Below are 20,543 nucleotides of genomic sequence, written 5' to 3' on the forward strand. Positions count from 1 at the left end.
GCAGTCGGGCTGCTCTGGCATCTCCGGGCAGTCGGGCCGCTCTGGCATCTCCGGGCAGTCGGGCCGCTCTGGCATCTCCGGGCAGTCGGGCCGCTCTGGCATCTCCGGGCAGTCGGGCCGCTCTGGCGACTCCGGGCAGTCGGGCCGCTCTGGCGACTCCTGACTGACGGGCAGGTCTGGCGACTCCTGACTGACGGGCAGCTCTGGCGACTCCTGACTGACGGGCAGCTCTGGCGACTCTTGACTGACGGGCAGCTCTGGCGACTCTTGACTGACGGGCAGCTCTGGCGACTTGACTGACGGGCAGCTCTGATGACTCCAAACTGATGGGCAGCTCTGGCGACTCCTGACTGACGGGCAGCTCTGGCGACTCCTGACTGAGCCGACGCACTGGAAGCCTGGTGCGCAGTGCTGTTACTGGGGTTATCAGCCTGGGAACCCGCACCTCCAGGCTAGTGCGGGGAGCGGGAACAGGACGAGTCGGACTGGGCTGACGCACTTGAAGCCTGGTGCGTGGTGCTGGTACTGGACGTGCCAGACTGGGAACACACACCTCTAGGCTAGTGCTTGGAGCGGGAACAGGATATATTGGACCATGGAGGCTTACTGGCGGTCTCGAGCTCAAACCTGGCATCGCCTTTTCTGGCTGGATGCCCACTACCCCCTGGTAAATGCGGGGCGCTGGTATAGCGCGTACCGGCCTAAACATACTTGGCCTTGCCACAATACCCATTACCCCAAAGCACGAGACCTGTCCATTAACTGGCTTCCCAGAAAAAGTACGGGGATTTGGCCTGGGGCTCCAAACTTGCCCCGCCAAACTACCCATATGCCCCCCACAAAAAAATTATTGGGGCTGCCTCTCGGGTTTAATCGCCAGTCGTGTTCCTCGGTAGCGTTCCCGGTCTTTGCTCCATTTTTTCCATGGGCCCTCTCCGGCCATAACCTGCTCCCATGTCCATTTCTCCCGTTTGTCCAACTCAAATTCCCTCTACTCCTTCCAGTCCACCTGTTGTTCCTTCCTCTGCTGCTTGGTCCATTTGTGGTGGGAGATTCTGTCACGATTGTCGTTGGGAAAGGAGGACCAAAATGCAGCAGGTATGTGGTTGCTCATCTTGAACTTTTATTAAACTCAAAATGAACACCAAAATAACAAAACGAACTCACGATCAACGAACAGTCTTCTCAGGCTCACACACGCTAGACAAGAAACAATCTCCCACAAAATACAAACCCAAACACACCCTAATATATAGGACTCTCAATCAAAGGCAAAGAGACAACACCTGCCTTCAATTGAGTCCCAACCCCAATTAACTAACATAGAAACAGATTCACTAGACAAAACATAGAAATACATGAATGTGACACAGTGCCCAAAAAACCCCGGAATACATAAATCAAATGCCCTACTACCTAAAACACCACCCCGAACCACATAAAACAAATACCCTCTGCCACGTCCTGACCAAAGTACCATACCAATTAACCCTTATACTGGTCAGGACGTGACTGTACCCCCCCCTAAAGGTGCAGACCCCGGACGCACCTCCTAAATAAACAAAACCCAAAACAACAACAGAATATCCCCCTAAACTAAAGGGAGGGAAGGGAGGGTGGCTGCCGTCACCGACGGCACTTGTGCTACACCCCCCCTCCCCAACCCACCTATGCAGGTGGTGGTTCAGGCTCCGGCCTACTGTCCTCCGGAACCCTCTGCCACGTCCTGACCAAACTACAATAATAATTAACCCTTATACTGGTCAGGACGTGACAGTAATACAATTTTTCTAATAGTAATTCTGAGTTTAGTGTGCCCCGAACTTGGTGGGTGTCAAAATAGCTAGCCGTGATGGCTGAGCTATGTACTCAGAATATTGCAAAATGTGCTTTCGCCGAAAAGCTATTTTAAAATCTGACATAGCGATTGCATAAAGGAGTTCTGTATCTATAATTCTTAAAATAATTGTTATGTATTTTGTCAACGTTTATGATGAGTAAATTAGTAAATTCACCGGAAGTTTTGGGTGGGAATGCATGTTCTGAACATCACATGCCAATGTAAAAAGCTGTTTTTGGATATAAATATGAACTTGATTGAACAAAACATGCATGTATTGTATAACATATTGTCCTAGGAATGTCATCTGATGAAGATCATCAAAGGTTAGTTCTTCATTTAGCTGTGTTTTGGGATTTTGTGACATATATGCTTGCTTTGAAATGGCTGTGTGATTATTTTTGTCTATGTACTCTCCTAACATAATCTAATGTTTTGCTTTCGCTGTAAAGCCTTTTTGAAATCGGACAATGTGGTTAGATTAACGAGAGTCTTATCTTTAAAATGGTGTAAAATAGTCGTATGTTTGAAAAATTGAAATTATTGCATTTTTGAGGTTTTTGTATTTCGCGCCATGAGATCCCATTGGCTGTTGGCTAGGGGTTCCGCTGGCGGAACGCCTAGATGTAAGAGGTTGGGCAATCTGGATGAAGAACAAAAGCACTTTCTAACCAGATGTAAACACGCCAGGAATAGAGAGATCATCAGCCAGGCCAGAGATAAAGGTGACACACACACACACACACACACACACACACACACACACACATACATACATACAGAGGGTTTGTTTGCAGCCCTCATTTGCCTGGTCCTAAAATGATCAATTATTATTTCAAAGCCCCTAGTTCTATTTAGCTCTCGCAATGCTGTTTAGTGTTCCGAACCCACTGTGTTTAGCAAAGCACCATGAGAGAGGCAGTGTGTGAGTGTGTGTGTCTGACCGTGTGTGCGCATGTGTGCGTGTGTGTCTGTAAGGCACAGCAGCCTGCCGAGGCTGTGCTAGATGACATTAAGAACATGGAGAGGGAACGTGGGGGGTGGAGGAGAGTGGAGGAGGGTGGGGGAGATGTGGAGGGGGGTTAAGTGACCAGCAGAGGGATAGAGCTCTGCGCTCAACTGCACTATGAAGGTCAGCCCTCTAGGGGGCATCGCAGCTCTGGACACTGGCCATCTATCTACTCTCTCTTCATAGACTCTCTCCTTGAAGAGGACTGTGATGGAGCTGAGCTGGGTTTTCCTTTGAAATGACCCTAATTTAATCTGATTTCACAATTTCATATTGACTTTTCTTCCATGGTCCATTGTGTGGCAGGAAGGAATCTAGAATGTGCCAGACTGCATGGAGCAAGACACTGGCCATGTTTTGTTTTCTAATCAGAGTCTACTACAGTCACAAAAGCAGTCTTGTTCATTTTGTCTGGAATGAACTTGACTGGGAAGGGATTGGGGTTCAAAATGAATGTGAGACAAATATGCATTTCTGATAAAGCTGGTAGTCTTCAGTCTATGTCCTAAATTCTTCAGTGTTTACCACATACTTCATTGGATTACTACAGTGAAGCTATTTTGAATCTCATACAGTGAACAACACACCGAGCATTATGTAGAAAACCAACTAAAGTTTCGGCCATATGTTCCTCATCAAATCGAGCCAGAAGCACAAACATACACTTCACTTTTCCTTTTCAACACATCGTGTGCATCTTTTCCCTGTTCAAATCAAAATCAAATCAAATGTATTTATATAGCCCTTCGTACAGCACTCTGAAATCTCAAAGTGCTGTACAGAAACCCAGCCTAAAACCCCAAACAGCAAGCAATGCATGGGAAAGAAGCACGGTGGCTAGGAAAAACTCCCTAGGAAAAACTCCCTAGAAAGGCCAAAAACCTAGGAAGAAACCCAGAGAGGAACCAGGCTATGAGGGGTGGCCAGTCCTCTTCTGGCTGTGCCGGGTGGATATTATAACAGAACATGGTCAAGATGTTAAAATGTTCATAAATGACCAGCATGGTCAAATAATAATAATCATAGTAGTTGTCGAGGGTGCAACAAGCACGTCCGGTGAACAGGTCAGGGTTCCGTTCCCTTGGTGGCCATTCTCTCTCAAGAGGAGTCTTGTATTTTCTGTGTGTATACATTTGCACAATAAAACGTCTCACTTATCGTAGGATCTCTTTGAAAAGTTGGCACATCTGCGGCAAAATACGAGATCCTCGACTCCTCGACATCAAAAGAAAGTAATTGTTCCCTTCATCCACCTTTGTTGCAGTCTCTCTTCCTGCCCCCTCTCCATTTCACCTTTCACTCACTTTTCCTGCATGCCCCCTCTATCTCACTGACGCCATCTTCCTGCTCTCTCCTCACTGTTGTTTCCTCACCATTCTCCATAAAATAACAGGAACTTGGCTCAGAGCATCAGTACTGGCAGGCTCTTCCTGTCTAACCCCCCTATTCACAGAGCCAGGATGAAAACAACAATGTCATGTCCAGCTGGTCCCAGTATGCCTGGCTGGGCGGTTTGACGGTTCTGTCATTCACCAACTGTTTGAGCCATCCTCCTTTTCCTCAACAGCCCCTAAAAATAGTGGCACACATTTTCAGGCTGGTATTGTTTTCAGGCCATGATGAATGAGCCTATCTCCCATAGCCACTAACTATCTCCTCACAGACCATACTGACAACTTCTACATGTACCAAATAAATAGTTTTGCACAATTCAAAAGATCCTCAGTCAGTGGGTGAGAACTGGTTGAAATTGCAACATTTCAACTAGAAAATTATTTCAAACAGTTGGTCCAGTTTTTACCAGTTTTGCCCAGTTCTGGGCAGAGAATACAAATAATCAAAACAATGTTGTCCTCTTAAATGTGCTTCCTGACCAGGTCCTTCCTGTTTTGCTCTGTGTTCTTCCTCCTCAGTGAGGTGGTGGCCAGCTGGAGCCACCCTGCACCACTGTACACAACTGGAGCTTCCAGGAATGATGGGGCCAACCCACCGCAGCAGGCCCCCTCGCTGCACCTGACCTGGGTCACCTGACCTGAGTCACCTGACCCAGCATGGAGCTCAAGGTCTGGGTGGACGGGGTCCAGAGGGTCGTATGCGGGGTCACCGAGGCAACCACCTGCCAGGAAGTAGTCATCGCTCTGGCCCAAGCCATAGGTGAGCTCTGACCTATGACTCTTGACCAAGGCTTTAGGATGTTTGTTTTATGTGTGTTTGAAATATAAAAAGTATTGGCATTTAAGCCTGTATTATGCCTATATTTTGTTTTCTGAATGTGCTTTGCCCTTCGTCAAGGATTGTATTGACATAGGGAGTAATAGAATGATCATGTAATGCACCTCTATCCTAACCTATTTACCAGTGAGGCTTTGGTTACGTAGGCTACCGTCTTTGTCACCAAGCCAAAGTTGATTGACTGCGTACAATGTGGACTAGTGTTAAGTGTTTAGAACTACTGATAGTAGTACTCAAGTATAGAAACAGTGAAGAAAATATACTGATTCTCAGTAATGTGTTGCTCGTTTAAGAAATGGTGGTTAATTGAACTCCAATTTTAATCAGGAGCTGTCTTAAAATTAGGCTTGCTGCAGAAAACGTAATAGCCTGTCGCTAATTGAAAATAGGCCTAATGAAATTAACAAATATGTGTTCCTCTCCTCCTGCCTTCGCCTCAACCTCTTGGTGCTGTAGTGAGAGATAGAGGGTCTTAGTCAGAGGCTTTATTTGGATCAGATTCCCCCTCCTCCATCCATCCCTCCCTCCCTTCATCCCTCCATCCATCCCCCTCTCAGTGAGAGGAGAGGAATGGAGCAGCCTATATTGACATCACTTCCCACTATGTGGGGCAGGCGGGAGGAGGGAAAGTCTGACTCATCCTTCCATCGCTCGCCAGGAAGGGGAAAAGCAGAATCACTTATTGAAGCCCCCTCTCCTCCTCTCTCCTCCTCTCTCCTCCTCTCCCCTGCCTCTCCTACTTTTTTTCTTTATTTTTTTAAACAAGATAAGCTGTAAAACCATATTTCTCTTTCATGAGATACAGTTGTATGGATCATCGCCTGTATGGTAAAATCACCATAGAACCGCTTATAATATGGGATACTGCTTCTTACAGTCGCAAATTGAAAACTATAAATGTCACAAGTGACATTTATAGTTTTTCAATTTGCGACTGTTTTACACATGGTGATTTTTTTATTTTTTATTGAACCTTTATTTAACTAGGCAAGTCAGTTAAGAACACATTCTTATTTACAATTACGGCCTACCCCGGCCAAACCCTAACCAGGACGACGCTGGGCCAATTGTGCGCCGCCCTATGGGACTCCCGATCACGGCCGGTTGTGATACAGCCCGGGATCAAACCAGGGTCTGTAGTGACGCCTCTAGCACTATGATGCAGTGCCTTAGACTACTGCGCCACTCGCCACTCGAGAGTGATCATCAACTGAGATCCACTGATCCTAAACCTCTGTATATTCTGGGTTTAAAGAAGGGTCCTATGCACAGTACTAATGTCTAATGACAAGATTAATGTTAGGTTTATTGGGTTTATCTCTAGTTGCGACCAGCATTGGGCTTTTGGCAAGAGACTGTGTGTATCAGGGGGTTGCCTCGGTCTCTTTGGCCTTGTTACGTGTGTGAAAATTGGAAATTGGAAAATTAAATTCCACTGAAGTGTCATATGACCTAAAACGAGTTTATTAATCTCTGCATAGATTGATGTTCAATTATTCAAGACTCATATACGTTCCAAGGCGATGGATGCACTGATACTTATCCTACTGATCCACATTAATTATAATTATCACAAGAGCTATTATTCATCTCAATGGATTTGTTAGTTTGTCAAAGTGCATACAGTTGTAAGTCCGAAGTTTACATACACTTAGGTTGGAGTCATTAAAACTCGTTTTTCAAACACTCCACAAATTTCTTGTTAACAAACTATAGTTTTGGCAAGTTGTTTAGGACATCTACTTTGTGCATGACACAAGTCATTTTTCCGACAATTGTTTACAGAGATTATTTCAGTTATAATTCACTGTATCACAATTCCAGTGGGTCAGAAGTTTACAAACACTAAGTTGACTGTGCCTTTAAACAGCTTGGAAAATTCCAGAAAATGATGTCATGGCTTTAGAAGCTTCTGATAGGCTAATTTACATAATTTCAGTCAATTGGAGATCTTCCCTGTGGCTCAGTTGGTAGAGCATGGTGTTTGCAACGCCAGCATGGTGTTTGCAACGCCAGGGTTGTGGGTTTGATTCCCACGGGGGGCCAGTATGAAGAAGAAGAAAAAATACATGAAATGAAATGTATGCATTCACTACTGTAAGTTGCTCTGGATAAGAGCGTCTGCTAAATGACTAAAATGTAAAATGTACCTGTGGATGTATTTCAAGGCCTACCTTCAAACTCAGTGCCTCTTTGCTTGACATCATGGGAAAATCAAAAGAAATCAGACAAGACCTCAGGAAAAAAAATTGTAGACCTCAACAAGTCTGGTTCATCCTTGGGAGCAATTTCCAAACGCCTGAAGGTACCACATTCATCTGTACAAACAATAGTACGCAAGAATAAACACCATGGGACCACGCAGCTGCCATACCGCTCAGTAAGGAGACGTGTTCTGACGTGTTCCTAGATATGAATGTACTTTGGTGTGAAAAGTGCAAATCAATCCCAGAACAACAGCAAAGGACCTTGTGAAGATGCTGGAGGAAACAGGAACAAAAGTATCTACATCCACAGTAAAATGAGTCCTATATTGACATAACCTGAAAGGTCGCTCAGCAAGGAAGAAGCCACTGCTCCAAAACCGCCATGAAAAAAGCCAGACTATGGTTTGCAACTGCACATGGGGACAAAGATCGTACTTTTTGGAGAAATGTCCTCTGGTCGGATGAAACAAAAATAGAACTGTTTGGCCACAATGACCATCGTTATGTTTGGAGGAAAAAGGGGGAGGCTTGCAAGTCGAAGAACACCATCCCAACCGTGAAGCTCGGTGGTGGCAGCATCATGTTGTGGGTGTGCTTTGCTGCAGCAGGGACTGGTGCACTTCACAAAATAGACGGCATCATGAGGCAGGAAAATGATGTGGATATATTGAAGCAACATGTCAAGACATCAGTCAGGAAGTTAAAGCTTGGTTGCAAATGGGTCTTCCAAATGGACAATGACCCCAAGCATACTTCCAAAGTTGTGGCAAAAGGGCTTAAGGACAACAAAGTTAAGGTGTTGAAGTGGCCATCACAAAGCCCTGACCTCAATCCTACTGAAAATGTGTGGGCAGAACTGAAAAAGCGTGTGTGAGCAAGAAAGCCTACAAACCAGACTCAGTTACACCAGCTCTTTCAGGAGGAATGGGCCAAAATTCACCCAACTTACTGTGGGAAGCTTGTGGAAGGCTACCCGAAACGTTTGACCCAAGTTAAACAATTTAAAGGCAATGCTACCAAATACTAATTAAGTGTATGCAAACTTCTGACCCACTGGGAATGTGATGAAAGAATTAAAAGCTGAAATAACTCATTCTCTACTATTATTCGGACATTTCACATTCTTAAAATAAAGTGGTGATCCTAACTGACCAAAGACAGGGAATTTTTACTAGGATTAAATGCCAGGAATTGTGAAAACTGAGTTTAAATGTATTTGGCTAAGGTGTATGTAAACTTCCGACATCAACTGTAGGCTGAGAAGACGTTCACAAAAACATAGACAAAAAGCCGACATCTGAAGTTGTCTTATCTGTTTTTTCAAGGCCGCACTGGGCGCTATACCCTGGTGGAGCAATGGCGGGACTCAGAGCGCCACCTGGCCCCCCACGAGAGCCCAGTGGCCTCCATCAACACCTGGGGTCAGTATGCCGGTGACGTCCAGCTGATCCTGCACCGCACAGGCCCCTCCCTGACTGAACGCCCCCCTTCCGAGGGGCCCCCGCTTCGGGGCCCGGAACGCGGACTCCACCGGCAGAGCCTCCCCCCGCTTGCCAAGCTCCGCCACCCCAGTGAGCGCTCCCTCCGCCGGCGCGAGCCGCGCCGCAAGTCCCTCACCTTTTCCGGCAGGCCCCGGGGCCTCCGGGACATCCTGAGTGGAGGCCGGGCTTGGGAGGAGAGGGAGGCCGAGGCCAAACGACGTCTCCTACTCCAGGGGAACGGTGGGAACCAGAACCACCAACACCATGTAGCTTCCGAAGCGGTAGCCCCAGGGGGGGTAGTGTCCCCCGGCATGTGGGCCTGCCGCATGGATGACTTGGTCAGACTGGTGGCGCTCCAGAGAGAGACTCTGGGTGTGCTGGAGAAGAGGCTGGAGGCCTATGAGGCTGAGCTGCAGACCTGGGGTGGGGGAGAAGGAGGGGGAGAGGAGGCAAGAGGAGCAGGAGGGCTGGTGGAGGAGATAGTGAGGCTGGAGAGACGACTGAGGAAGAACGAGGTGGAGATGGAAGAGGAGGAGTTCTGGGCCAGCGAGCTGCAGATTGAGCTGGAGAGCGAGAGGCAGCTCGAGGACAGGCTTGAGGAGCTAACGGGACGTCTGCAGGGCGCTAAAGTCGACCTGGGGGACAGGATGGCTCTGGTACAGGTGGGTGGGGCACACCTCGGATTTATGACCCATGGGCATTAGTTAGATATGTACAAGTGGCCTGGACACTATTATTGGTCACCTAAATTGTACGAAACTGCACTTGCACTGTTGCACTTTTGTGCTTTGTATAGTTTCCTTAATGATCTCGAGGATGATGTGCTCCTGATGGTGTTTAATGTCCATTTTTATGTGGTGAAGTCAAAGACACATTTCCACATTGCGTGGACAATAAAGTTTTTGTCATTCTAATTCTAATTCGAAATGTTACGATTTCTGTTGAAAATGACATTGTTATAACCCCTTAACATTAAAGGTGTACAGGCACATTGCATCACCATTTTAAAGAGAGACAATGCCTGTCCTCTCTCTGAATGTCTCTCTATGCATTTCTATGCACTTCCATTTGTATTTATAACAGACTACCTGCAAAACAGATGATGTGGTTAGGGTGCTGGGAACCATATCTTCTCCCAACCACCCCCTACTCCTATTGGTCTCAAACTAAAACCTGTCTTTGTGTCAGGGTGTGGAGGCGGATCTCGAGGAGGAGCGTCTGCGGTGGGAAAGACAGGAGACTCAGAGGGTGAGCGAGGTGGAGGCCAGGGCGCAGTTGCTTAGGGCCCGCACGGAGCTCAAGACCCAGGACAGACAAGCCGTCCAGCTGGAGAGCAGCTGCAGAGCCGTGGATAGGTCCCTGAGCCAGAGTAGCAAGAGAATGCAGGTCAGACACATGCATTGACATGCACACACACACACACAAAACACTGATGCATGACCGTACCCATAAACAAATGCACATAGAGACACATATACAGTGTTGAATGAACATACTGGTGGGCACACACACACCATGGGCAGATTGTTGGGGCATAACATGTAGCCCACCCATGCACCAGGAGCAGATTACCAGTCAGTATGGCTGCAGATTATAGAAGTACAGATGGCAAAAATATAGATTTATATCTTTGGTCAATCTGTATCTCCACTCCAGGACATACAGCATGAGCTGGAGCAGCTGACCAAGGAGCTGAGACAGGTCAACCTGCAGCAGTTCATCCAGCAGACTGGCACCAAGGTCACTGTGCTGCCAGCCGAGCCCAGTGAGGACGAGGAGGGGACTACCCACACTGGACAGGGCACAGGTCATTTACTTCAAATGAGCTAGATGCGTCGATCCTCTATGTGGGTGCAGCCTCTTGCATTGCTCTAATCTGCAATATCTTTGGTTCTCACTACTGCTCGTGGTCATGTCATATTGCTGAGTCTCAGTTTATTCACCATATTCATTGAAAAGGCATAATAATCACAACTTATGTGATTCATTGCTGATGAATTAAACACAACCAATAACAAGCCTGTCCACACTGAACAAAGACAGGCAATTTCATGACATTGGCTATATCACTACCACTGTGCAGAAGGTGTATTTACATGCCATTTCCCTTGTCGGGTGACATATCTGTGGAGCAAAAAATACTGTAAACCTTTAAATTAAATCATGCTGCCATCACGCAAATTAAATCATGCTGACTCATTTAATGACCATTGTTGCACAAATCTGGGATCTTTTGCGTGACGAAAATGTAACCTTTTCATTCTGCTCTTCACTGCTCTGTCTGCCAGGTCACTCAGTCAGTCCCACTAAGTCTTTTCTACAGCAGTTATCATTTTCTATGTGACGTCCCTCTGCCTGCTGAAAGAGGATTACTCGCCTACAGAGAGCAAGAGCGCGAGCGAGCGTGCATTTGTTTCGCCCCCTCCAGTGGAACTTATGGTCTCCATGCCAACAGCCGCCTCAATACGGCTGCTAGCTGCCACCTCAGCTCTCCCTCTCTCCCTCCATCATCATATCCCTCCATCACTCTCTCCTTCCATCTCATGCTCAGCCGTTTCTGTGATGGACTCAGTGGACTGTATCTTGCCTGCCAAGAGGCTAGGCTGGCCTGGCAGAGAGAACAGAGTTAGACAGAGAGCTAAGAACACTGTGAACACTGAGGCTTGTTAAAGGCTTTGGGAGAGAACAAACTATTCAAGTCACCAGGTGGTCTTGAAAACCTTTAGACCTTTGTATGAGACTTGAATTTGAAACGGGTTCTGAAGGTGTGTGTTAGTGCCTAATCAAATTGAATCAAACGTTATTTGTCATGTGCTGAATACAACAGTTGTAGACCTTACCGTGAAATGCTTACTTACAAGCCCATATCCAACAATGCCGTTTTAAGAAAATAGAGTTAAGAAATATTTACTAAATACACCAAAGTAAAAAAATATATATAAAAATAACTGACACAATAAAATAAGAAGAATGAGGCTATATACAGGGGGTACCGGTACTGTGTCAATATGCGGGGGTACAGGTTAGTCGAGGTAATTTGTACATGTAGGTAGGGGTAAAGTGACTAATAATAATTAGTGAGTAGCAGCAGTGTAAAAACAAACGGGTGGGTGTCAATGTAAATAGTCCGGGTGGCCATTTGATTAATTGTTCAGCAGTCTTATGGGTTGGGGGTAGAAGCTGTTAAGGAGCCTTTTGGACCTAGACTTGGCTCTCCGGTACCGCTTGCCGTGCGCTAGCAGAGAGAACAGTCTATGACTTGAGTCTTTGACGACTTGAGTCTTTGACAACTGGAGTCTTTGACAATTTTTTGGGCCTTCCTCTGACACCGCCTAGTATATAGGTCCTGGATGGCAGCTTGGCCCCAGTGATGTACTGGGCCAGCAGGGGTGGCAGGTAGCCTAGTGGTTAGAGCGTTGGGCCAGTAACCGAAAGGTTACCAGATCGAATCCCCAGCTGACAAGGTAAAAATCTGTCGTTCTGCCCCTGAACAAGGCAGTTAACCCACTGTTCCCCCGGTAGGCTGTCATTGTAAATAAGGATTTGTTCTTAACTGACTTGCCTAGTTAAATAAAGGTTAAATAAAAAATAAAATACGCACTACCCTCTGTAGCGCCTTACGGTTGGGTGCCAAGCAGTTGCCATACCAGGCGGTGATGCAACCGGTCAGGATGCTCTCGATGGTGCAGCTGTAGTGTTCTATGTTAGAGACTGTTAAAAGACTGTGGCTTTATGCACTAAACCAGACCTTTTTAAAATATCCTATATATCAACCCAGACAGTAGTATACCCAATTGTTTTTCCAGATCACTTTTCCAAATAATTTTTTATAACTGTATTACCATGTACTTACCATTACCTCATGTGAATTTATATTAGTAGTCATGCTAATGGTTTTCAATTATGTAAAGTCATGCGTTTAATGTTCATGTCCTTCTAATAACTTAGCAGGACATGTGTGTTGAATCAGTTAGAGCCCTCCATGTTTGGCCATTGAATCAACTGCTATGGCTGGTGTCCTGCATGGTTCAATGCTGACACCCTGAGGTCAGACCTAGTAATGCATGGAGGAACTCACATTTAAATCTGAGAAGTAGATTTAAAGGTAACAAATATCTAAAGCAAAATAAAGTAACAAATTATCTCTCTCTCTTTATTTTTTCTCTATTTCTCTCTCTCCTTCAGACTTGGTTCCTCTGTCCGGTTCCCTGAAGCGTCCAGTCTCCTCGATGCCCGGTCACCTTCGGGTCCTGCAAAGCCCGCTGACATCTGGCTTAAACCCAGAAGGGATCTACGTTTAAGAGGACAGAGGACACAGAGGGGGATGTCTATGTTCCCTGCCAGCTGGCCCCCTCACTACCAACCTAAAGGTAGCCTGCTTGGTAGTCTGGTCCCAAAACGGTTGTCTTTAGCCAACTCCTCTCCTAGTCACTCCTAGTCAGGAGTTGGTTATATACAGATCTTGGATAAGACTAGCTCAAGGATGTAATAGCACGTCCAGGTAAAGGATACTTCAGTAACACTCTCCTGTCATGGATAAAAGGACCTACACTTACACAGAGGATATGGCTAGAGGCCATTGTGTACAAGCACTCCTAGTCTCCCACATGGGACAACACATGATGATGATTGCTCCAACAATGAAGGGAAGACTATGAGTAACCTACCTGACTGCAGGATGGGGCACTTAGCTTGGATAAACAGACAAGAGATACACTGAGTGTAAACATTAGGAACACCTGCTCTTTCCATGACATAGACTGACCAGGTGAATCCAGGTGAAAGCTATGACCCCTTATTGATGTCACTTGTTAAATCCACTTCAATTAGTGTTGATGAAGGGGAGGAGACAGGTTAAAGAAGGATTTTTAAGCCTTGAGGCAATTGAGACATGGATTGTGTATGTGTCCCATTCAGAGGGTGAATGGGCAAGATAAAAGATGTAAGTGCCTTTGAACGGAACGGGCTATGGTAGTAGGTGCCAAGCGCACCGGTTTGGGCATGTCAAGAATTGCAACGTTGCCGGGTTTTTCACGCTAAACAGTTTCCAGTCTGTATCAAGAATCGTCCACAACCCAAATGACATCCAGCCAACTTGACACAACTATGGAAAGTATTGGAGTCAACATGGGCCAGCCACATCTTGTAGAGTCCATGCCCTGACGAATTTAGGCTGTTCTGAGGGCAAAAGGGTGCAACTCAATGTTAGTAAGGTGTTCCTAATGTTTGGTACACTCGGTGTAGTTGAAATAGACAATATAGCAACAGACATAAGAACCATGTGTCATAACCCAAATGGTTGCCTATCTATGGAAACCTTGTGACTAAAAGTGATGCGTCATTATCATCATCATCGCCATTATCATCATCATCATCGCCGTTTTCATCCCTTTAAAGTGCAATTACTTTATTTTCATTTAAATGAATTAAGCTGTAATGTAGCTACATTTGGACTGCATTGAGTCGTGGATGAGATGTCCATACGGTGGCCCTATGGGGCAAAGTAGCTTTTCATGGATTTCTGTTTCTGAAGCATTTATACTGTGTATTTATCATATCAAACTTTGACCCTCAGCTCACATCAACCAACATGCAGACTGTCTCTGCTCTGTTGTGATTTTCATTATACACTAGGCACAGTACAACATACAACCAGTGGTTCAAGGTTTTGTTACTGAAGAAAGGATAGATGGTAACCTATGTGTCCATAAGTGTTAATATGTCAATTATTGTCAATAAATTGATATGTCATATGCGATATGTCAATTATTGTCAATGCATATTTCATATACAGTGCCTTCGGGAAGTATTCAGACTCCTTTACTTTTTCCACATTTTGATACGTTACAGCCTTATTCTAAAATGGATTAAATAAAACCTTTTCCTCAGCAATCTACACACAACACCCCATGATGACAAAGCAAAAACAGGTTTTGAGAAATCTTAGCAAATGTATTAAATATAAAAAACAGAAATACCTTATTTACATAAGTATTCAGACCCTTTGCTATGAGACTCAAAAAATGTATCTCAGGTGCATCCTGTTTCCATTGATCATCCTTGAGATGTTTCTACAACTTGATTGGGTTCCACCTGTGGTAAATTCAATTGATTGGACATGATTTTGGAAGAAACACACCTGTCTATATAAGGTCCCACAGTTGACAGTGCATGTCGGAGAAAAAACCAAGCCATGAGGTCAAAGGAATTGTCCGTAGTGCTCCGAGACAGGATTGTGTCGAGGCACAGATCTGGGGAAGAGTACCAAAACATTTCTGCAGCATTTCTGCAGCATCCCCAGGAACACAGTGGCCTCTATTAATCTTATCAAATTAAATTGTATTTGTCACATGCGCCGAATACAGCAGGTGTAGACCTTACAGTGAAACGCTTACTTAAAAGCCCTTAACCAACAATGTAGTTTTAAGAAAATACCTAAAAAAAGTAAGAGATAAAAATAACAAGTAATTAAAGAGCAGCAGTAAAATAACAATAGCGGGGCTATATACAGGGGGTATCAGTACAGAGTCAATGTGCGGGGACACCGGATAGTCAAGGTAATTGAGGTAATATGTACATGTATGTAGAGTTATTAAAGTGACTATGCATAGATAATAACAGAGAGCAGCAACATAGAAGAGGGAGGGAGGCAATACAAATAGTCTAGGTATCCATTTGATTAGATTTTCAGGAGTCTTATGGCTTGGGGGTAGAAGCTGTTTAGAAGCCTCTTTGACCTAGACTTGCTGCTTGCCGTGCGGTAGCAGAGAGAACAGTCTATGACTAGGGTGGCTGGAGTCTTTTGACAAATTTTTTTCTGAAATGGAAGGAGTTCGGAACCAGCAAGACTCTTCCTAGAGCTGGCCGCCCAGCCAAGCTGAGCAATCAGGGGAGAAGGGCCCGATGGTCACTCTGACAGAGCTCTAGGGATCCTCTGTGGAGATGGGAAAGCCTTCCAGAAGGACAACTATCTCTGCAGCACTCCACCAATCAGGCCTTAATGGTAGAGTGGCCAGACGTAAGCTACTCCTAAGTCAGGATCGAGGCAAAGATGAACGGAGCAAAGTACAGAGAGATCCTTGATGAAAACCTGCTCCACAGCACTCAGGACCTCAGACTGAGGCGAAAGTTCACCTTCCAACAGGACAACAGCACACAGCCAAGACAACGCAGGAGTGGCTTCGGTACAAGTCTCTGAATGTCCTTGAGTGCCCCAGCCAGAGCCCAGACTTGAACCTGATCGAATATCTTTGGAGAGACCTGAAAATAGCTGTGCAGCGACACTCCCCATCCAACCTGAAAGAGCTTGAAAGGATCTGCAGAGAAGAATGGGAGAAACTCCCCAAATACAGGTGTGTCAAGCTTGTAGCATCATACCCAAGAAGACACGAGCCTGTAATCGCTGCCAAAGGTGCTTCAACAAAGTACAAAGTACTGAGTAAAGGGTCTGAATACTTATGTAAATGTAATATTTCAGTTTTTTTTCTTTTTTTATAAATTAGCAAAAGTTTCTAAAATCTTGTTTTTGCTTTGTCATTATGAGGTATTGTGTGTAGATTGATGAAAAAAATATTTAAGAATAAGGCTGTAATGTAACAATGTGGAAAAAGTCTGAAAGGTCTGAATAATATCCGAATGCACTGTATGTGATATGACAACTGATCTATTCACCTATTGAAATGGTAGAATACTGTAGATAGTATAAAGCTTGGTCACTATTCACATTTATTTCCATTGCTGAGGAAGAAGCAGAACTTTGGCAACTGTGTATGTACTTTACTCAATATTGTTAATGCAACAGTATTGACTGAACTGCCAGTGTTAGTTTTCCCTTTCATCTTGCTCTGACAATATGACTATGTTACTATGCCAAAATGTTTAAGCATATTCATCTGTAAAGAAATGGGACCAAAGATTAGAGGTTTTATTGCATCTGTTTGGTTTTCCAAATAGCCATATCTGAATACTTATTTAAAGCTAAGTGACTTTTGTAAGATCCTGAGAGGGAGTGGTTTGCCTTAATTGACAGATATGCAACACTGATATAAAAGGTCAAACTGATCTTAGATCAGCACTCTACTCTGAGACACATGTATGAGTACAGGCCCTGGGACCAGGCTAGAGTAGTAGTGCTGCTCTAAGATCAGTTTGACCTTTTACATCATAATGAATATGATTATATGGCCAGAGAGGCCCTGGTCCTAGATCATGACCCATAATCTGAGAAGATTTGTGGATAATGGCCCAGACCAGTTTTTCCTGTCTTGCCAATTCCTTGGCATGACAATGACCAGAGGAGTTGCCAAAACAGCACAAACTGATCTGGAACCAGGCTAATGCAACACCACACCACTGACTAAGGGCTTGATTCAATCCGTAGCACTGAAGACCTGCACTATGGAGCGATTGAAATTGAAAGGCAATGTTCCCGTGTTTGTGGAGGCTGCATTTACATTAAACGCTGCATATGTCATCTCAACCTTTCAATCGCGCTATAAGGCGGACCTTCAGCGCTACTCATGGAATCCAGCCCTAAAATCTGATAAAACAACACTCCATTTTAGTTTCTGCATTAAAGAAGAAATGGACCAATTGTTGTTGTACACAATATCATAATTGCCTTCAATGTACTTTTCATTGGTTTTGATAAACAAATGGTTCACTGCTACTCATCTTCTAATAAGTTCTTAACAAGTGCCTTATACTCATGCTTATTTCTACATATATACAAATAATGTAAAGCTTTAGCAGGAATTATTCCAACAATGACCCTGCTCTGTTCTAGCCTGGTCCCAGATGTGTTTGTGCGGTCTTGCTAACTCCTTTAGTCATTGTTCTGCCAGTGAACAAATGAGTTGGCAAGACAGCGCATACAGATCTGGAACCAGGCTAGCTGTGTTCGTTGTGTGTGTAAGATGTTTATGGAAGAAACAGGTGGTTCGACATTCGTTTCTGATAGATTTGATTACAGCCTATATACTTACCGTGGTTTTAGCATTCATTTTCCACCTAAGGTAAAGTAGGTGGCTGTATAGCTGTAAAAAAAAAAAAACTTGTACGTTTCCATAGGTTGTTTTGGTCAGTGTTTACAATTTGATGTCCTGTGCATTCCCATGTTAAGAAATCAACTGTACATAACTACATGTTTTATTTTCCTGCCTTAATTCACAGAAAATTGTTGAGAGATGTATGGATACAATTGGCTGCTGATGTGACATGGATTGCATGATTATAATAAAACGATATGACACATTTTTTGTAATCTTATATGAAGTCATACATGAGTCTTATATTCTATGAAATGATAATTGAAAGGGGGACAGGCCATAGGAAGAGTACACCGGAGAAATGTGCCCTTTGTCCTTTCCAGCACGGTGCAAGCAACTATGGTGGATGTGTAAACAGGCCAGCTCAAAACAACTTGCTTTGGTTGGACTCGCCTCAGTTTGGCTCAGTAGCGTAAAAAGCCCTATGAAAAAAATGGGAGTTGTCTGGTTTATGAAGAATGTACTTGATGATGGAGATGGCAATCGTGTTGTCAGTATCACCACTAGATGGTGCTATCTGTCCAATAATCACAGACTAAGAACTGGATGGCTTTAGTGGTTCTAGGTGAGTGACTGGAAATAATTGCATTATAATAACCTAGTGGATTGTTTTTAAACTATTAGCAGCCATAAAAATACTTCAGGCAACTTGAATGTTCAATCAGACTGATTTATAATTTCAAACTCATATCTGGTTTATGAAGAATTTTACACTGAGTTGTATTAATAAAAGTCAGTGAGGTTGACTTGATTAGATTAAATTGACTTAATATACATTCTACAGTTGTTTACCCTCCTAATATGTTAGTCTATTAGATACTTCCAATAGTATCCTCCATTCTGGTGGCAACTGTGTAAAGCAGAAGCTTTAGTCTTCTACATCTGCATTGCTTGCTGTTTGGGGTTTTAGGCTGCTGATGTAAAAAAAAAAAGGCTTTATAAATACATTTGATTGATAGTCAAACATAAATTGTTGCGCTTCACCAGTGAGAGGGGAAAATGTTGCTGTTCAGAATATTTTAACCTCAAGACTACTTTTGCATTACTATGCAGAGCATTACGGATACTGGGACCCCCCCAGGCTGTGTCAGTGCTTAGCTGAACTTGACTAAAACAGAAGTAAGAAGTGACTAGAAATCAGCTTATTACTCTCTGATTCAACTAGCTGACAACTTTGTTATCAACTAGTCTCACAAGTCAGGCAATTAAAAAAAAAAAAATTAAACATATCTAACTATCCAAACAGAAATGTCATGTTAAAGACTAGATCAAACATAGGTATCAACCACCTGTATTTGGTCGATATCAAAATGAACAATAGTGACAATTGGTGACATTTGCATTGATGCCTGTGTTCAGAAATAACAACCCAATAAGACATCAAGGCATATATTTAAGTAATTGTGACAACATAGACCTAAGGGGCTAGGGCTGGTCTTTGTCACTAGGCCTAATAAAAGGTGTTATTAGGAACATAAGCCCTTTTGTCCTTTCCACTGGAGTTGATCTTGCCGAAGCAGCACACAAGTAGTGAAAAAACGTCAGAGTGGGTGCAACTGTAAGCATACTTCATCATTCTCTTATCACATGACACTAACTAAAGCCTTAGAGTACTGTAGGGGAGAGTGGAGTCAGTTGAGCCAAAGGGGTAAATTGAGCCACCCTTGTTTCTAGAAAACCATGCAAAAAAAATATTATTTGTCCAAATATTTAGGAAAATGGTTTCATGAATTCTGTCAAAGAAGAAACCACATGGAAAAAGTGGTAAGCAAGTTAGGTCGAAAAAAAATATTTTCACCAAGTCAAATGAATTTATTGTGTTAGAGGTTTCATGATGCTTGTATCTAAACCACAGTAGATCATTTTAAGTTTGTTCTATACATCAGTTGTGGTCTATATAAGCTTCAATATGAGGTCCAAAACCTAGCATGAAAGTGCTTCCTTGTAGCTGTGTGGGCTAATGTAGTCAAAATGTTTCCCTTATGGTAAAATTAGCCAATGGTCATGGGATGAGTTGCACCAATGGCAAGTTGAGCAAATTGAAGTGTTTTCTTCCCAAGGCATTATCGCTAAAGTAACAACAGGGCCTGGCCTATGTTACAAGTGTTTAACTACAAAGTGTTTGCTAGGTATTAAGCCGGTGTTAAAATATGCTAAAAATTATTAAAAGACAAGAAAGTGATTGTGTTGAATTGTGTTTGGGAAATAAAGATAGACATGATAAACAAAGGTAGCGGTAATATTTCATTCAGTACAGAAATGTGTAGGCGGCTTAACTTACCCTGTCCTGCGGCTCAACCTACCCTATAACTGGTGTAAGTTGTGCCAAGAGACCACTTTTTTTGGACATGCTATGTTTTCAAAACTAATGTTGATATGAATTCTGACTATTTCCAGGGATACACAACTACCTGAAATACACTGCTCAAAAAAATAAAGGGAACACTTAAACAACACAATGCAACTCCAAGTCAATCATACTTCTGTGAAATCAAACTGTCCACTTAGGAAGCAACACTGATTGACAAATTTCACATGCTGTTGGGCAAATGGAATAGACAACAGGTGGAAATTATAGGCAATTAGCAAGACACCCCCAATAAAGGAGTGGTTCTGCAAGTGGTGACCACAGACCACTTCTCAGTTCCTATGCTTCCTGGCTGATGTTTTGGCCACTTTTGAATGCTGGAGGTGCTTTCACTCTAGTGGTAGCATGAGACGGAGTCT

At 43.9% G+C, this 20,543-nt stretch overlaps 1 protein-coding gene across 2 annotated transcripts in view; it reads left to right on the top strand.

Annotated features, from left to right (window-relative positions):
- Positions 1-13,569, top strand: part of LOC115197363 (ras association domain-containing protein 8) — a 29,413-nt gene extending 15,844 nt beyond the window's left edge. Inside the window, exons 2-6 of one of the 2 annotated variants that reach the window (XM_029758788.1) lie at positions 4,763-5,003; positions 8,614-9,431; positions 9,958-10,155; positions 10,426-10,576; positions 12,955-13,569. In XM_029758788.1, the coding sequence (XP_029614648.1) occupies positions 4,901-5,003; positions 8,614-9,431; positions 9,958-10,155; positions 10,426-10,576; positions 12,955-13,070 (1,386 nt within the window). In that variant the 5' untranslated portion in view covers positions 4,763-4,900 and the 3' untranslated portion in view covers positions 13,071-13,569. Of the gene's footprint in view, positions 1-4,762; positions 5,004-8,613; positions 9,432-9,957; positions 10,156-10,425; positions 10,617-12,954 lie in introns of both variants that reach the window. The other variant, XM_029758789.1, reaches the window with a different exon arrangement.
- Positions 13,570-20,543: the final 6,974 nt, after the last annotated feature.

This window comes from Salmo trutta, chromosome 7 (assembly GCF_901001165.1).
Source record: "Salmo trutta chromosome 7, fSalTru1.1, whole genome shotgun sequence".
NCBI lineage: Eukaryota > Metazoa > Chordata > Actinopteri > Salmoniformes > Salmonidae > Salmo > Salmo trutta.